The 17,502-nt window shown below is 68.1% G+C and overlaps 6 protein-coding genes across 6 annotated transcripts in view; 3 read left to right on the top strand and 3 right to left on the bottom strand.

Annotated features, from left to right (window-relative positions):
• Positions 1-545: 545 nt before the first annotated feature.
• On the top strand, positions 546-3,432 carry CHLNCDRAFT_137413 (hypothetical protein; the record flags this gene model as incomplete). The annotated part of the gene is made up of 8 exons (XM_005845132.1): positions 546-554; positions 890-1,007; positions 1,178-1,335; positions 1,506-1,577; positions 2,622-2,693; positions 2,902-3,024; positions 3,205-3,252; positions 3,382-3,432. 8 exons carry the CDS (start codon positions 546-548, stop codon positions 3,430-3,432), a joined length of 651 nt encoding a protein of 216 aa, XP_005845194.1.
• A 551-nt stretch (positions 3,433-3,983) lies between these two features.
• CHLNCDRAFT_54075 (hypothetical protein) lies at positions 3,984-4,555 on the bottom strand (the record flags this gene model as incomplete). Its single annotated transcript, XM_005845026.1, has 2 exons — positions 3,984-4,058; positions 4,238-4,555. 2 exons carry the CDS (start codon positions 4,553-4,555, stop codon positions 3,984-3,986), a joined length of 393 nt encoding a protein of 130 aa, XP_005845088.1.
• Positions 4,556-5,715: 1,160 nt separating this feature from the next.
• On the bottom strand, positions 5,716-8,259 carry CHLNCDRAFT_58701 (expressed protein; the record flags this gene model as incomplete). Its single annotated transcript, XM_005845025.1, has 7 exons — positions 5,716-6,015; positions 6,227-6,388; positions 6,668-6,782; positions 7,198-7,257; positions 7,479-7,590; positions 7,742-7,897; positions 8,130-8,259. The coding sequence occupies 7 exons, from the start codon at positions 8,257-8,259 to the stop codon at positions 5,716-5,718; spliced, it is 1,035 nt and encodes a 344-aa protein (XP_005845087.1).
• Positions 8,260-9,491: 1,232 nt separating this feature from the next.
• On the top strand, positions 9,492-10,915 carry CHLNCDRAFT_10864 (hypothetical protein; the record flags this gene model as incomplete). The annotated part of the gene is made up of 5 exons (XM_005845131.1): positions 9,492-9,587; positions 9,777-9,932; positions 10,158-10,294; positions 10,517-10,615; positions 10,840-10,915. Coding segments are annotated over 5 exons (564 nt in total), but the record flags the coding sequence as incomplete, so codon positions are not given.
• Positions 10,916-12,887: 1,972 nt separating this feature from the next.
• On the bottom strand, positions 12,888-14,985 carry CHLNCDRAFT_26277 (hypothetical protein; the record flags this gene model as incomplete). Its single annotated transcript, XM_005845024.1, has 6 exons — positions 12,888-13,049; positions 13,285-13,437; positions 13,656-13,766; positions 14,010-14,076; positions 14,549-14,670; positions 14,899-14,985. Coding segments are annotated over 6 exons (702 nt in total), but the record flags the coding sequence as incomplete, so codon positions are not given.
• A 972-nt stretch (positions 14,986-15,957) lies between these two features.
• The window catches only part of CHLNCDRAFT_36653 (hypothetical protein), a 6,458-nt gene continuing 4,913 nt past the window's right edge, over positions 15,958-17,502 (top strand). Inside the window, exons 1-6 of the mRNA XM_005845130.1 lie at positions 15,958-16,027; positions 16,096-16,145; positions 16,495-16,541; positions 16,696-16,724; positions 16,842-16,955; positions 17,174-17,263. Coding sequence (XP_005845192.1) covers positions 15,965-16,027; positions 16,096-16,145; positions 16,495-16,541; positions 16,696-16,724; positions 16,842-16,955; positions 17,174-17,263 — 393 coding nt within the window. The 5' untranslated portion in view covers positions 15,958-15,964. The remainder of the gene's footprint in view (positions 16,028-16,095; positions 16,146-16,494; positions 16,542-16,695; positions 16,725-16,841; positions 16,956-17,173; positions 17,264-17,502) is intronic.

Genomic DNA, 17,502 nt, shown 5'->3' with positions numbered 1-17,502 from the left:
GTCTGCTCACGCGGCCTATCATAGCGGGGTGACTGTAACACAGGGACCCCCCGCAGGTAAGAGCAGCGTCAGCGTCAGCAAGCAACGGTCAGCGGCAGCCCCACCACCCCCACCTCCGCCTCACACACTCACTGGCCCCTTGCGCGATGGCACGCCGGCATGTTGGCATGGGAACGCCAAGCCCGGCACGGTAGCGGCGGCTGACTGAGTAATGGCACAGCCGACCGCCGCGGCAGGCCACTTTGCACTCCTGCCTGCAATGCATGCACCCTTACATGTGCAGCCTTCTGGTATTTTCATGTGCCTGGGAGATGTGCGGGCATGGGGGCCCATGTGCCCCATGCCATTTGAGTGCCCGGCGGCGGCGCTGCCTGCCGCCGGGAGCCCGCACCAGCATCGGCACCCGTCGGCCTGGCAGGCCTAAGCTGCTAAGGATCCCCACGTCCCCCACCACGTTGTGGGGGTTGCGTGTCCGGCAGGACGGGGAGCGGGGCCAGGGTGGGGTGACCCTGGGACGCTCAGCTGGGGGGAGGGTGGTCGGAGCCATGGAGAGGGTGCTCCATGGTCCACCCCCTCTCTTGATGCCCCTTGATCACGTGTGCCCCCTGCCCAAGGTCTGCTCACGCGGCCTATCATAGCGGGGTGACTGTAACACAGGGTTGCATGTTATGCATGCATAGTGTGTGTATGTTGAGAGGCATGTGGTGTGGTGGCTGAGTGTGGCCGGGTGTGCAGGGTTGAGGGTGCCATGCGTTGCATGCGGCCTCCCTTGGGCTGCTGGCCTGCCTGGCTGCCCACCAACCCTGCCTGACTGCCCACCAACCCTGCCTGGCTGCCCACCAACCCTGCCTGCCTGCCGCGCCACCTGCCTGCCACCTACACCCTGCAGACCTGGGACGACGCCTCCCGCGCCGCGTGGGACAGCTGGATGAATGCCCGCGCCTACGCCGGCGGCAGCTGGAAGGACGCTCAGAAGGCGGCGGAGCAGTACTGGCGGGACACCAAGGGTAGGTGGGGTGTACTGTATGTGTGGGATCATGCGGGACCCCAGTGAAGGCCTCATCCACGGCTCTGCCTTGCCTCCACACACCATCAGCATCAAACCCATCACCCGACACACCACAGGCATCACACCCATCACTCGACGGCACCCAACGCACCTCCACCACCCCTGCAGGCAAGTCCAAGGAGGGCTACGACGACTTCATGTCGGGCGTGTGGCGCAACTACGCCGCCGCCCGCGACTCCGCCGGGTGGAGCTGGGAGGATGCGCAGCGGGCTGCCCGGGAGTCCTGGGACGCCACCAAGTCCAAGACCAAGCAGACCTGGGACCAGGTGCGGGCTACAGGGGGGGCTGGCTGGCTGGCTGGCGGGGTTGGGGAGTCGCGGGTTGGAGCGGATGTCGGGCAGGGGCAGCTGCCAGGGAGCCCTGGAAATGCAGCCAACAACAACACTGGTGCCCTGCCATCCGGTTGACCATCGTTGCGCCCGCTGACGTGGCGCAGGCCACCGACACGGCATGGACCAACTGGCTGCGTGGGCGCGCCGCCTCGGGAGCCAGCTGGGATGAGCTGCAGGTGGGTGATGCTGTGGGCCCCGCTGCACCAACTTCAAGTCCCGCACTCGTCCTGCTACATGCATGTGGGGGGAGTGGTGGGCACTGCAGGCGCCAGCCGGGCATGAGGCAAGAGCTAGGAGGGCAGCTAGGCATCCCGCGCCTGTGGCCTGCCTCCGATTGGGGCTGTTGAGGCACTCCTCTGCGCTGCTGCCAATTCCGTGGCAGCAGACCGGAGGTGGGCAGCGCAACCTCCTCGGGGTGGTGCGCAGCTGCTGCAGCTGCCAAGCTGAGCCGCTCGAACGCTGGTGCTGGCGAGCTGCAGCGTATCAAGGCCAAAGTGTCACCTTGTGCTCGCTCACTTGGAGCTAAGCACTTTGGCAAGGGCGGCAGGCAGGCTCTGGAGGTGCTTGGGGTGGATGGGACAGCCGCAGCCCTGCTGTTAGGGGGGATGCGCTGCATCACTGCCTCGAGGTAGCCTGCCCCGGTTACGCCTGTCCGATGAGTCGTGGCAGCGGTTTTCAACGAGCTAACATTACGGCTCACGCCCTTCAAGTCTTGCCAAAAGCCTGTCCACCAGCATGAGCCATGGTGTCGTGATGCCGCTGGACCGGCTTTTGGCAAGAGTTGAAGGACGTGAGCCGGGATGTTAGCTCTTTAATTCTCGGTGGCCTCTCCTTTGCTTGTGTGGGCTTACAGTCTGGTTTCAGCAAGAACAAGCTTGCAGCACAGACTTTGTTGTTTGCTCAGCTCTCCTGCCATTCGTTTGTCATTACGTTCTACCATGGGCCCTGTTTCTTGCAATTGGCGCAACTTGCCCCACGTTTGCTGCTTGCCCCACGTTGCCCTCATAAACGATCGAGTGGCCTCGTAAACAAGTCCCGCTTCAGGTCCTGCTTCAGGCCGCTCGAGTCCTGCTTCCGCCTTCGCCTAGCCGTTTAGTGACCTCGTCCAGCAGTACCTGCTCTGCCAGCCGCCAATCACAGGGCCTGCCGCCACTGGCTGAGCTGCTGCTGTTGCGGCTGCCCGTTCCCCCCCCTGCTTTCCTCCCCTGGACCCCTTGCAGGGCACCCTGAAGGAGCGGTACGAGGCCACCAAGGGCACTACCAAGCAGTCGTATGACGAATGGGTGAAGCAGGTGGGCAGGTTTGGGGGGGGCTTGCAAGGAGGGTGGGCTGGGTGTAGCGCGCAGATCTGGCCATGGCACCAGGGTAGAGGCTTGCGCCATTGGAACGTGTAATTTGCCACCCTCTGCCAGCCTGCTGCACCAATACAGCCCACACAGGCCCTCACCTGCTCCTCAAACGCAGCCCTGTCCGCTGCCCCTGCTCCTGCTGCTGCCGCAGGCTCGTGCCGCATATGACGAGGCCGCCTCTGGCGGCGGCTGGTGGGACTCCTTCTCCGACCGGGTGGCCTGCGGGTGGGACGCCGCCAAGTGCCGCGTGAAGGAGAGCCTGGGCATGTCAGCGGTGAGCTGGCGGGGCGCAGGCGCAGCGTGCACAGCAGGGGCCGCCCCGCAGCGTTCAGCCCAGGGAGCAACAGGAGAGGGTGCCCACATGGAGGCTGCGCCGTGGCACCGCCTTTCAGCAGCAGTGTGCTCGTGTCTCGGGCGCACGAGTCTTGGCGTCCTGCCATCACGCCCCATGCAGCACGCGGGCAAGACGCCAGAGGAGGTCCGCGGAGAGGCCCACGCCAAGGTGGGTGCTGCGCCGGGGAGCACGGGACGGGCCTGCCGGGCCCACAGGCGTGTTCCCAGCACACAAAGGTGCATGAACCCAGCAAATGCTGAAAGTGAACAGTGTTGTATACCTGTTGTTGCCGTGCAGGTGGATGAGCTCTATGATGCCGCCACCCACGCGGAGAAGGCGGAGCTGTGAAGCTTGGAAGCTGGGCGGTACCATGCGCGCTTGTCGGGGCTGCGGGCAGCTGATGGGCTTGGGCGCTGCCATGCTGGCGCCACTGGTCAGGGCAGAGCCTGCTGTGACGCCGCACGGGCGGAGCGGCTTGGATGAGGGCGGCCACCTTGTGCAGCCAGCGCAGCAGGCAGCAGTTGGTTGATGGGAACAATGCAAGCAGCAAAAACTTCAGAGTAGCGAGCAGTTTTGATGTGCATGTGTGTGCAAGTGACCAGCGTTGCAAATGAAAGGAATCTTCCGAGTGCCCGCAGAGGTGTTTTCATGAGCGTGTAAAGCCTCTTCGCCTCAACCCGACTCCCCAAAGCGACTCCCCAACGGACTGCTGAAGCCAGTTGTGCCTGCCAGCGCCCCACCCGCTGCCTGGAAAAGGCTCCCTAACGTCCAACAGACAAGGGAAGCTCAATTACAGACGCGGCAAGCAGCGCATCCATCCAGCCGTCCACACACCACACTCCACCTCATCCCTGGCGTTGGCTGGCCGCCGCGCTGTGTGCCCTCAGCCTGCCGCTCCTCTACTCGTCGCTGGCGGCAGCCTTGCTGGTGCGGATGCCCTTTGTGAGCGCAGAGGCGCGAGCCTGGGCAGCACGCTGCACCAGCAGGGGGGCACAGGAGGCGGCAGCAATCAACGAGCGTGCCCCACGGCAGCAACCTCTCATCATCCCAGCATCCCACTGAGCACAGCGCCAGCAGCATGCATGCGGCCGGCAGGGCCCGGCGGCCAGGCATGCCGGCACGGCCGCCACATCGGGCCCCCCGCCCCCCGTACCTTGAGGTCGGGGCGGGTGCTGGCCGCCTCGGCGCCGGCCGCGTGGTTGCTCCTCCGCCCGTTCTTGTTCACGATGCTCCCCGCCAGCTTGCCCGCCTTGGACTTCTTGCTGCTCTTGGCCACCACGATGGCGTCGCCCGAGGGGGCGAGCGCCACGTCGACCGTGGAGGCGCGGTTGGCCAGCCCGCTGTACTTGTAGCTGTGCTTGTTGGCCAGGTTGCCGGGCTCGCCGGAGAACAGCGCGCCGTTCACCGCCGCATTCTTGCGCAGGAAGGCGTGGTTCTTCTTGACCAGCTCCCACACCAGCTGGCTCGACATGGTGGCGGGCCTGCAGCGGCGGCGGCGGCGGCGGCGGCGACAAGGGCCTTCAGATTCGCGGCAATGGGGCAAGGTGGGAAGAAGAGAGGTGCAGGCCAGCAGCAAGGCAGCACTTCAATGCAGACGAGCGGCGGCGGCAGGGCAGTGGCGGGGCCGCAGGTAGCCTGGGCCCGCCGGGTGGCGCGTCAGCTGTCCCAAATCACGGCAGCATTCGCTGGGTTGGTCAAGGCACCGCCCAGCGCCTGCCGCAAGCCCCCACAAGCGCCAAAGAGGCTGAGCGAGCGACATGCAGCCGCCTGCCCCCGAATTGCAGCGACGCGGCATGCTGAACCCCGATGCCATCGCCGACAGCCGAGCGGAGGCAGCTGAGGACAAAGGCCATCATGCGATTTCTGCACGCGGGCAGCTCGCATGCGCACCTTGATATGCTCCACACAAGCTACAGACTGGGCGACGTTAGAGGCGGGGGCTGGCGCGAGCTACCGCTTTGGCCAGACCCCTGCCCTGACCCAGGAGACCGCCACGCGGGCCGCCGCCACCAGGCGCCTTGCCATCAAATTGAACCTGGCGGTCCATCCTGGATTCCAGAGCTCCTGCTGGCCCCATGCATGCAATAATGCAGCTCTGCAATGTTGTGCTGCCCTCCCCCACGAAACCAGCGCCCTCCTGCCTCTGCAGCGCCCTCCTGCCGCTGCCACCAGCTGCAGGCAATAGTCGCCGGCTGGGCAGGCGTGCTTCACAGGGGTAATTGCAGTGGTGTAACCGGGCAAAAACGCAGCACAGGAATCAGTGAAAAACGACAACAAAGCAGCACGTCTGTGTTTTTGTTCATACTTTTCGGGGGGAGGGTGCGCGCCGACTGCCGCGCCAATGCGATGCGGCGGGCGCGCCCCGACATGTTTCCGCAGGCTCCTCCGAGCCCTCCCACATTGTCCGCGGGCAGGCGCTGGCGCCAGCATGCTGCGTGCGCCGCCCTGCCTGCCCATGCCGCACCTTCGGCTGTCCTGTGTGCGGTGTGGTCTGGCAGGCGTGCCGCGGTGCGCACACACCAGCTGCCGCCACCCACCAGCTCGCCAGCTCGCTGGCCGGTCACGGGCGGGAGGGCGCGCTGTGGGCTGGTGCGGCAACCCGCGCGGCTGCCTGCTCAGGCGGCGTCAGGCTCAGGCCTGGCCCAGGGCCGGGAAGGCACTCTCGAGGTCCAGCGGGGCGGCGGCGCCGGCGCCGCGGCCCTCGCCGCGCCCCTCGCCGCGCCCGCCGCGGCCCGAGAAGCCGCGGCCGCCGCCGCGGCCCTCGCGCCGCTCGCCGCGGTACTCGCCCCGGCCCTCGCCGCGGCCGCCGCGGCCGCGGCCCTCGCCACGCCCGCCGCGGGTGTCGGTGTCAGACGCGATGCGGAAGGCCACATCCAGCACCTCCTTCTCCTTGCGCTCCTTCTCGCGGCCCGCCTTGTTGGCGCCAATGACCTGCGCGGGTCAGGGGGAGCGGGGCGGGGTTGGGCACAAGGACAGGGAGCACAGACGCATGCGCGTACAGCTGCGCCGCGGGCGGCTGCGCGGCTGCCCACCACGGCGGCGCCAGGCCCGTCCCCTGCAGCTCATCCGCCCCGCAGGGCTTGCCAGCCCCAGCCTCCGCGCCTACCCCGCCAGGCAGCCAGCCGGCCGGCCCGCAGCGCACCTTGACGTTCTTGAGGGACAGGCCGACATCCTCAACCACCTTTTCAAAGGTCTTCATGCCGGAGAACTGCTTCTCGTCGGCCTTGAAGGCGGCCTCGCGCTGCTGGTTGAGCCCCGCGCGCTTCTCCGCCAGCACCACCTCGTACTCCTCCAGGGTCATTTGCTGCAGGGGGAGAGGGCAGGAGGGGGCGGGAGGTGAGGTGAGGGGCGAAGAGGGGCGGCGTGGATGGCAACTAGAGGGCGGCACAGCGCCAGCGCCGCAACACCGAGCTGCTCCTTGTGTTGGGCTGCACGCCGGCCCGCGGCCGTCGCGCCGTGTCACGCCAGGCAGCCCAAGCTGCTCGCGCGCAGACGCTGCTGCTGCTCCAGTGGGCGGCCGAAGAAGCAGCAGCAGGAGCCGGCAGTGGCAGCCGCAGCATGGCCGGCGGCGGCAGGGCCGCACCTTCTCCTCCTCATCCTCCTCGGGCTCGGCGCGAGGCACCTCCTCCACGGGCTCAGCCGCGGGCTCGGCACCCTCCTCGGTGGTGGCCTCCTTGGCGGCGCCCTCGGTCTCGCCGCTGCAGCAGGCGCAACGGGGCAGCCAGCAGCGCATCAGCAAGCAGCCAGGTGCAGGGCACCAGCATGGCAACGCAAGCAGCAAGGAGAGCAGCAGCTGTCCGCGCTGCTGCGCTCCTGCTGCCGCCTGCTGGCCGCTCCCACCCCATGCCACCAGCTGCAACTGTGGGTTGGCACATCCAGCCTCTCCACGGGAGGCAAGTTCTGCTGCAGCTCTGCTGCCTTTGCTGCTCCCGGCTGCTCCCACACATGAGCTCCTGCTGACAGGGCCCCGCATCCCCCCGTCCGCAAACTGCTCATCCACCGGCCTGCCGCTTGTGCTGCTGCTGCTGCTGCTGCACCACCCTGTGCTGCGCCTGCCGCCCCCCCAGCTAAGCTGGTCCAAGCCAGGCTTGCCAGCAGCTGGCAGCAACTCACTCCTTGCCCTCCTCGCCCCAGTTGTGGGCGCCGCCGCCATGGCGCTTCTCGGTCTCATGGCTGCAGCACAGCCCAGCGCGCAAGCACCTGCCAATCAGCTGCGGTTGCATACGGCCAGCATGCACGCAGCGGCACCACCTGCAAGCACGCCTGCATCCAGCCCAAATCCTGCGCCGCCACAGGGTGCCAGCAGCTGGCGGCGCCGCCATGCCGCAGCTTGCAGCCGCCCACGGCTGCACTGCCCAGGCTCCCTCTGCGCGGCTCTGCGCCTGCCGACTCACCCGCGGCCAGTGCCGTCCTGGCGGTCGTACTCGCGCTTGCCGGCGCGGGGCCCACGGCCGCCGCGGCCACCGCCACGGCCGCCGGGAGGGCCGCGCTCGCCGCGCCCGCGCACTGCATGCATGCATGGAGCGGAGCTGTCGATGGCAGCCCATGGCAGCCCTGGTGCCAGAGGCAGCAGCTGGTGGCGCCGCATGCGGCCATGCATGCACGCGTGGTGCTCTGCAGCGGCTGAAGTGGTGCTATCCAGCACCCCGGTACCCACCGGTTGGTGCGGTGTCGGCGTCGAAAGCGGGGGCGTCCTCGCCGCGGGATGCGGGGCGGGGGCCCCGGCCCGCACCCCGGCCACCCCGGCCGGCGCCCCGGCCAGCCACAGCCTCGCCGCGGCCGCCGCGCGCGCCAGCAGAGGCGGGGCGAGATGCTGCAGGGGAGAGGCGGGGTGAGGCGGTGGGGCACCATCGGTGGCACACACGGCTGCCTGCGGCGGGATCTCCGCGCTCGCACGATGCAGGGCAGCCCTGGCAGAGGCGGCAGGCAGGCCGGCTGCCTGATGGGGTGGCAGCGTGATGGGGTGGCATCTGCTCTGCAGGCCCCATCGGCTGCTGTCTGCTGTCCATGCTGCCCGCTGTGGGTCTTGGAGGCCGAAAACTCACCCTTAGGCTCGTCAGCCGCAGGTTTGGGGGCCTCCACCTTCTTCACAGGCGCGGCGGCCGCCTCGGCCGAGATATCGACATCCACCGCATCGTCCGTCAACAGCGAGAAGGCGTTAGCGACCGACGCCATCTCTGCGCTCGTCTGGAGCGCGAATTGGCCGTAGCCCGAGTTCTGTTTTACTGCATATGCTGCTCCCCGAGCAGCTGGCCACCTCTGTCCGAACCCGTCGGTTTAGAGGGCGATGCAGGTGTCGGGGCCGACTATAATGCGCATGCTGGGGGCGGGACAAATCCTGGGTAGAAGGAGGGAGGGGCAGCGACTGGGGATGCCGCGCCCACAGCGGCCGCTCGACATTCGCCAGACCCTAGCACCGTGAACAGGTACCAGTGCACGACCCCCGCAGACAGGCGCGGAACCCTGGCCCCGCCACACCTACAGCAGACTGCCCAGCGTCGTGCTATGGACGGCGGGGCGTCCCCATGACGCGCTGGTGGGTGCTGGTGCTGCGTTGGGCCTGCCAAACAGCGCGGCCTGGCCCTGTCCCGCTCACCATGCGCGCCTGCGCGCAGGTTTGGAGCGGCTCGGGCTATCAAGGCGTTCTACCAGGCGCTGGGAGCTCCCAGCATCGCAGCGGCAGCAGCAGAAGGCCCCCTCGCAGGGATGGCACAGGCGGCGGCAGGAGCCGCCCGGGCGCTCTGCACTAGCTTTGCCGCCACCGCGGCGCCGCAGCCGGCGGCGCGCTGCCTGCAGCCACACCCGCTGGCAGGACGGCACCCCGCCGGCTACGCCTGGCTCGCGCGGCAGCGGCTGAGCACCACGTGCAGCGCCTCGAGCGGCGGCGGCGGCGCGGGCGCCGGCGCGGGCTCGCCTCCGCCGCGCGGCCGCGGCCGGCCCTCCAGCAGCCCGGGCAGCAGCCGCGGCGCCAGCAGCGCAGTTGGAAGCTCGGACGACCTGCAGCGCCTCAAGGGCGTGGGCCCGGCCAACGAGAAGAAGCTGCAGGACGGCGGTATCCTGAACGTCCAGGACCTGCAGCAGGTGTACCGCGAAAAGTGCGACAAGGACGTGCAGCAGCTGGCAGAGTACCTGCAGGTGGGTACTGTGGCGCCGAGATGCGTCGCAGAGGGAGGACGTGGCACGTCGCCTTGCCTCTGGCTGCCCGCGCGGCTGGCAAGGCAGCGCCGCGCGCCGCCTGGTTGGCTCCCGTCCCGCCGCACCTGCCGCACGTCTCACCCCGCCCGCTGCGCCCGCTGCGCCCGCAGGGCGTGGGAATCCGCCGCCTGCACGGCAAGCTGATTGCGCAGGAGGTGAGCGAACTGGTGGCGGAGGCGGAGGCGGCGGCGGCCGAGGCGGGCAAGACGGTCGTCACGCTGTCGGTGGAGGGCAACATCTCGGCGGGGAAGAGCACCTTCCTGGATGTGCTGTCACACGAGGAGACGCACCTGCGGGACATCCTGAAGGTACGGGCGGTACAGGCGGCACATGCGGGCCCAGCCTGGGGCTGCTGCTGCTGCGGCGGCGGCGGCAGCGGCAGCAGCAGCGGCTGGGGCGCAAAGGTGCAGGGGCGCTGACACCCCCGCGCCGCCGCATGCACCCCCTGGCGCTCACACCCACCCCCCTTGCCCACCTGGCCCCTGGCCCGCCCGCAGGTGGTGCAGGAGCCTGTGGAGAACTGGCAGGCGTATGAGTGCCTGGACCGGCACGGGCGCGGCGTCACCGCCAACGTGCTGGAGAAGTTCTATTCGGACCCGCACCGCTACGCCTACTCCTTCCAGCACTACGTGCTCATGTCGCGCATGAAGAAGGTGGGGGCCCGCTTGATCTGTGCGCTGTGTGCTGTGTGCGTGCATTTGTGAGTGTGCGTGCTGGGCTGGGCTGCGGCCGGCTGGGCTGCGGCCGGCTGGGCACCAGTGTGCCCGCTCCCGATGTGCGCCACCGCTTGCTCCTTGCTTCTTTCCCTCCCTCCCGTCCTCCCATGCGTTCCTCCCCAACCGTCCCCTGCTCCCTTCCTCGTCCTTTCCTCCCGCCAGGACCGCGACACGCGGCAGGCGGGCAAGGACCTGCGTGTGCTGGAGCGCTCCATCTTCTCAGACCGCCAGGTGTTTGTGCGGGCGATGCACCGCGCGGGGACGATGGAGGACTTTGAGGTGTCGGTGTACAACACCATGTGAGCGGTACCGTGCGGCACCGCACAGTACCACGGCGGCAGCGCGCTCGCACAGCACCCTTGCGCAGCACGGCGGAGGCCGAGAGCAGCCGCCAGCCGGCAGCCTAGCCCAGCCGGCATGAGCACGGCCGGCTGCCTGTTTTGTGGCCGCCCAGGCACAGCCCTCTGCCCGCCCGCCTGCCCGCTCCTCCACCCCTCCAGCCTCCATCCCTTGCCCTGCAGCTTCGACCAGGAGGTGACGCACGACATCGAGCTGGTGCCAGACGGCTTTGTGTACCTGCGAGCCAACCCGGGCACCTGCATGCAGCGCATGCGACGGCGGTGAGCCCCCGCGCCCCCACCTGCCAGCCAGCCAGCCCGGCACGGCTGCCGCTGCCCTGGGGCTCCCCTGCCTCCCGCCCGCGCTGCTGCACGCTGCAGCCTGCGCCGGCTGCCTCCAGCCCAGCCACGGCTTCCTCCTTTGCACCCAGGACCCACCGCCCCGCTACTAGCACTGCCACATCCCGACCCGCGCCTGCCCTGCCTTGCCTCCGCCGCCGCCGCAGGAACCGCGGCGAGGAGGGCGGCGTGAGCCAGGCATACCTGGAGGAGCTGCACGCCAACCACGAGGACTGGCTGCTGCACGGCGACAGCGCGTCGGCCATCTCGCGGGCGGCCGGCGCCTCAGTGCTGACGCCGCGCCCCGAGGCCGACGCCGCCGCCGACAGCTTCCTGCGCTCCTACACCCCCGGCCGCGAGATGGACAAGTGGAAGCTGGAGGTCATCAGGGATGTGCCGGCTGCCATCAAGGACCAGGTGCGCTGTTGGGGGCGGTGGGAGGGAGTGCATGGAGGGGGTGGCTGGGCAGGCGGTGGTGGGGAGGCTGGATGGCGCCCAGGCGTCGGGGGCCCGCCGCGGCAAGCGCAGCCGGCGCCCCCCTGCGTCAGCTAGAGTGGGAAGGGCCCAGGAGGGCCAGGCCTTGGCTGGCGACCCTCCCTGCCGCCCGCCCTCACCCATCGCCTTCACCCGTCATCACGCACAGCGCAACCCCTTTTCTTTCTTCCCGCAGGTGCTGCTGCTCAAGGGCGCAGAGGGCCTGCCACAGCTGCAGCACCGGCTGGCGCTGGTGATGGACCATGATGAGGACATTGACATACATAATGACACAGAGGCGCGCAAGGCATACGCCAGCAAGGTGCGCCTGCGCTTGTGCCCACCCCGCTGCTCCTGCCATGCGCCTTGTTCAGGCCGCCGTGTGCTGCGCCGAAGTGCGTCCCTGCTTCACGGACGGGCTGGGCTGGGCTGCGGCTGCGGCTGCCAGGCTCCGTCTTGCTGGGTGATGGGTTGGGCGCTGCAAGTGCTGCGGCCTGGGGACTGACGATGCCTGGCTGCCTGCCGTGCCTCCACCTGCTGCTGTGCCTGCAGATCCAGACCTTCTACCAGTTTGTGAGGCAGTGGAAGGAGCGGGAGCAGGCTGAGCTGGCTGAGCTGGCGGCTTTGCAGGCGGAGATCAAGGCCGGCGTGCGGCAGGGCTCCATCGAGTTTGATCGCCTGGGGAATGTGGTGCTGCCGATGCATGGGCAGGGCCTGGGAGCCCACGCGCACCTCTCGCTGTAGGGCCGGCAGGAGCGCGGCCGCCTGCAGCGCCCACTTGTGCGCCGGCCAGCGCCGGCTCCTGCTGCCTGGCACCGCGATTCTGTTGACCCGCTGTAGACCTGCTGCTTGCCCGGCCCTTGGGTCTGGGCCCGCTGCAGCGGACTGACAGGAGGATGAGGCGGAGGCACGGCCTCCCTCTCCTCCCTGCACCAACCGACCCCCAACCCCTTTGTTTTTCAGTTCACTGCCACCGGGTTGTGATTGTATTGCGGGCGAGCCGCCGATCCGCACCCACCTGCCCTCTGTAGACCCTCCGCCACCCTCCCTCGCTGCTGTACCATTCGTGGAACCCCTCTTCGACTTTTTCTGCCTCCGCCACCTCTCTCCTCCTCCCTCTTTCCCTACCCCTTCCATCAGCAACATATCAAGTCTTGTCGGGACAGCTGCAGAGCTGCCACCAATCCTCTCAGAATGGGTTACCGGACTCTCCAGGTGTGTAACTTATCAAACAGCTGTGAGCTCGACAGCTGATGAACAGGGTAGAGGGGCTGCTGCTGGGTAGGGCAAGAACGCAGGAACGACGCGCGACGCGTTGCCGGGCAGGAATCAAATGCGTGAAAGGCAGAGACGCGCAGGGAGCAAAAACTGTACAGGAGGTGACACACGCTGCTTCGTGCCGTTAATGTACAACACCCTCTCCCCAAGCAGGCGGGCAGCTGCCATCCATGCCAGCTGCTCAGTCGTAACAGGGGTCGAAAGCGTAGGGCGGCGTGGCGAGGTCTGCTGCGTCCACCAAGATGCCCAGGGTGGGATCCATGATCCAGATGGGCGAGCGGTGCTGCAGATGTGCACGACAAGAAGAGGCAAAACGTGCTGATGTGCACGACAAGAGGTGGGATGACAGGCAGGCAGAGGATTGCAGCAGCACAAGTGGGCAGGCGGCAGCAGAGCGAGCGGGGCAGCCTGTAGGGCCGTAGGCCCCAGCAGACACGGGCCCCACGCCGCCGGGCTGACTCACTCAGTCCCGCTCAGTGTCCACCTTTTGGCTGCCGGGGTGGAGCCACCTGGGGCGCTGGCCGGCGGCGGCGGTACCGTACAGGCCATGGTCGTAGATGTAGCGCACCACGGAGGCAGGTGTGAGGTACCGCACAGAGTGGCCCTGCTCCAGCTCGTGCCTCACCTGCACCGCGGACGGCATTCTGCTGCTCGGCACCAGCTCGGTGCGGGGTTGCATTGGAGTGGCAGGCAGAAGAGGTGACGCCACAGGTGCGCAATGCTGGGAGCGGCGCGGCATTACATAGCAGCACCAGCCCTGCTGCAACTCTATCCCACCAGCAAGCCATCTCATCTAAAACGCTGCTGTGCACCCACCCCACCCCGACCCCATCCCCCACCCTACCCGCCTGCCCACCCACCCGAGAGGAGGAGATCTCGTTTGGCACCGGCTCCTCCACCACAGTCACGTTGCGGCGGTAGGAGTGCAGCAGCGTGCCAGGGCGGTCCAGCAGGCGTGCCACGTCTGAGCCGTTGCGCGACACGCACACCACGCCGTGGTTGGACAGCAGCGTCTGCAGCAGAGGGGCAGGAGGGGCAGCGGGCCGCCGCATCGGCAGGAGCGCAGCAGGAGCAAGCCACACGTGAGCAACAGTGCCAGCGCTGTGCCTGTCGTGCGGCGCGGCACGCCTCGGCTGATCCTAGGCTGCCCGTGGCGTGCGGTGCCTGCCTGCTGCGTGGCACTCTCAGCCGCCACGCCCGCCATGCCTGCCTGCACCCCCAGCCCGCCTACCTCCAGAAGGTCCTGGCGCCACATGGTGGGGTCTGCCATGCTGTGCAGCACGTCGGCACCGCATACCAGCAGCACGCGAGGCGTCACGGGCGGGCAGGCCCCCGCCGCGGGCTGCAGGCGTGCCAGGCGAGGCAAGGGCGCCAGGGTTGGATGATTGGGCAAGGCACACGGCGCCAGGATTCGGACGCCGAGCCGTTCCCGCTCCAGGCACGCAACAGCAGCGGCGGCTGCCCCCCGTCACACCCTCCCACTTGCCCCGCAACACCGTCCCCGTCGCACCAGAGTACTACTGCGCACCTCTGCCGGCGCGGGCGTGTGTCCTGCATTGAAAAGCGCCGCCAGTTCCTTCTCTACACGCTGCAGTACAAACAGGGTGCGCGTGTACTGCCGCTGCTCCACCTCCCAGCTGTCAACCATGATGCTATCTGCAGGCGGAGGGGGAGGGCGTGGGTGTGGGAGGGAGGGTCGGGATTGGGGATTCAGACTGCTTGGCCTGCAGTGGCGTTTCCAGAAGGGGGCAGCTGCAGGCACCGCCCGGCAGGCGCCTGCCTCCAGCTGTGCCCTGTGGCCTGCTGCACAGAGCGGATGCATTCACATTGCGATGCACGCATGCAGCAATTCAGAAGCCAGGCGCAGCTGTGGCGGCACATGCCAGGGTTCACAGGCGCATGGCGGGTGGAAGGCTGGCGGCAAGGGCAGCTGCGGGTGAGCCTGCCCCGCTACCCTCCATAAACTGTCCCAGTGAGCCCAGGCACCGCGCTGAGCAAGCTGCCTACACGCCTGTGCAGCCTGCTCGCATTGCAGCAGGGAGCGTGGACTTGCTAGCGACCACCCGCTCTGGCATTTGCACCCCACCCAACCCACCCAACCAGCCTCATCCACCCTCGCACCACCCACCCGAATCAGCTGTCGCCAGCTGGCACATGCGCACGCGGTGCCTGCCCGCTGCCAGCGCCTGCTTCCAGTACGCGTCGTTCACTGGGGACATGTAGCTGCCCAGCACGTCGTAGCCAGACTGCAAGGGCAGGGCGGGGCAATCGGCAGCCCGGCGAGGCCGTGGAGTAAGCCGTGCACCAGGCAGGAGTTGGGAAGCAGTGCGTTGAGAGTGCCGCGAGGAGGAGGCGCGCGAGAGGCAGCACGATTGTCAAGATTCTGGGGACCTGGCGAGATAGGGTTGCAATATCTCGCTGCCCACCCATCTCGCCACCCACCCACACCACCACACCCAACCGCCACCCCCCACCTTCATCAGCTGCTGCTGCGCCAGCTCCATCATGCGCAGGTGCATGAAGGTCGGGGGGTTGAAGCTGCCGCAGGACACCAGCACCACAGGATGGTACCGTTCCAGGCTGTACCCTGCAGAGCAAGCGGATAGTGCAAGGGAGCCGAGGAGCGTTGCAGTGGACTGATGCAAGGGCCAGACCTCATCTCCCAACCTGTGCCATCAGTGTGGCTACCCCATGTCAGCACTGCCCCATGCCAGCCCCGCAGCAGGCAACGCACCCCCGGGCGGCAGGTGGCACTTGAGCTTGTCTGCCGGCAGCGGCACGTCGGTGGGCTTCCCCTTCCGCCAGCTGCCCAGGAACCCCTTGATGCCCTCCCACCTGCGGGGCGAGTGAGGCGGCGGCCGGGCCGGCTGGCTGGGTGTGGGTGGTTGTGGAAAAGAAGGGCCGCGCGTGCGCAGCACACAAGCGGTTGCATACAGTGGGGGAGCATAAATGCAACGCCTCTCGCCTGTCCCAGAGGTCGGGCTCCTTGGGCTCGGCCGCGGCTGCTGCGGGTTGGTAGGAGAGCCGGGGCGTTCCGCGCTCGGGCTCCTGCCGCTCGAGGCACAACGCTATGCCGCCGCCAGCCGAGGTCGCCACCAGCAACGCGCCAAGGTAGCTGCCCGTGCGCCCCGCCGGCGTGGCGTTCGGTGTGGAGGCAACGCCTCTGCGGCATCGGTGAGGCGCGGGCAGGGAGTGAAGCGACGGCGGTGCGCGTCGGTGGACGCCCGCCGGCCTGGCGCCCTGCCGTGGCGGTGTCGGGCCCGCACGCTCTTCTCCCAGCGCACCTTGCTAGGTTGATCGTCGCCCTGCCGCCCGCGCCCAGCGTCCTGGTCAGGTGCCGCAGCATCATCACCTCTGCATGAGAGGGTTGGAGGCTGGTGTGCGCAGCAGAGAGTCTGCAGGGATCCAGCAGTTGGTAGGAGGCGATCCAAGGCCAGTCAAAATCGCTGGCCCCGCCGTCTAGAAGGGAATTCCTGCCAGCTGGACCCCTCCCCTAATAGAGCGGCGGGTGCTCCATTCGCCGCGCAGATCCACCCAGCCATGCTGCTTCGTCAGGCGAGCCAGGCGCTGAGGCGCCTGGGCGGGGCCGAGGGCCACTCCCTGGTGAGTGAGAGATGGCAGCGCACATGCCCACCGCTGGCAGCCACTGACTGCTGCTCACGGTGCCGCAGATGTCCAAGTATAGCAAGGGACTGGCGCCCGAGGACTTCCGCCTGTTCAGGTGAGCCGATGGGCGGCGACTCCAGCCCGCTGTTTGCTGCCAAGACCCTAACATTGCGGCCCGCCACCCGATTGAGGGAGCTGCTCTCATGCCGGATCGATTGGGGAATGGGTTGGTCCTCGCCTGTGTATGGCGCATGTGGCAGCGGCGGCAGGCGGCACTACGCAGCCTGGTGCTGGGCTGGCGTTACGCAGCCGCAGCTCAGGCAGCACTGGCTGTCAGAGCCCTGCTGGCTGCGAGGGTTGCGAGGGCAAGGCGTGGGGCTGCCGCTGGGGTGTTGGAGTGCTGCCGCGTCCCCCGCCGCCGCCACGCCGGTGCTCTCAGTGCTTTGCTCCCTTTGTCCGTGCAGCTCTTCGGCTTCGCGGTTTGCCAATGAGGTCATCGGCATCGATCTCGGTAAGCATCTGCTTGCATCTGGGGCACGCCAGGCCATCTGGGGGCCTTGGTCCGCGCGCCAGGCAGCGCTGGGTGCGGGGCGGTTGGCTGCTTCTCAGGCACACCTCTGCGGCTCACAGTGCTGTTTTGTCGCGCCCCTCTCGCTTGTTTGCAGGCACCACCAACAGCTGCATAGCGCTCATGGTAATTCTGCTCGCCTGAATGACCTGCTTGTTGAGCTGTTCCCAGCGCACGCTGCCATGCACACACCCATGTTCCTCATCTGCTTTGCCCCCGCTGTCCACCTCCGCCGCTCCGCAGGAGGGAAAGACGGCCAAAGTGATCGAAAACGCAGAGGGCCAGCGCACCACGCCCTCAGTCGTGGCGTTCACAGACAAGGGGGAGCGGCTGGTGGGCCTGCCCGCCAAGCGCCAGGTGAGGCCGGGGCTCGGGGGCGGTTGGCTGCGCTGGCCGGCCCGGCCGGAAGGCGCGCGATTGCTCCCCGCTGGGGCTGTCGCCTGCGCCGAGATGCCGGCATGCGGCGCGGGTGGCCCTGGAGCTGCGCAGCTGTGCCTTCAGCCCACCCTGGCCTCCGTCTGCGGGTTGCCTCGCCTCCCTCACCTCCTCACCTCCTCCCTGCCCTGTCCTGCTAGGCCGTCACCAACTCTTCCAACACTGTCTACGCCACCAAGCGCCTGATCGGGCGCATGTACGACGACCCAGAGGTGCAGAAGGAGGCCAAGGTGAGGCGCGTGTAGGGGGCTCTAGGGGATCCCAGGGCTTGAAGGTGCTGTGCTGTGCAGCGTGCAGGCGTGGTGGTACGGTTCGCCGTACCACGCCTCGCCCCGCCCGCCCGCACCCAGCACTCTGCACACGCCGGCATGTGCTGCCTGCCTCGTCGTGGCCGGCTGCACCTATACGCGGCCCTCCACCCAGAGTGCTAGCCCGCCGCTGTGCCTGCCTGCTGCCCCCTACCCGGGGG

Source organism: Chlorella variabilis (genome assembly GCF_000147415.1).
Source record: "Chlorella variabilis unplaced genomic scaffold CHLNCscaffold_19, whole genome shotgun sequence".
Lineage (NCBI taxonomy): Eukaryota > Viridiplantae > Chlorophyta > Trebouxiophyceae > Chlorellales > Chlorellaceae > Chlorella > Chlorella variabilis.
The sequence above is the reverse complement of the archived record's forward strand: the minus strand, read 5'-3'. Positions and strand labels throughout refer to the sequence as shown.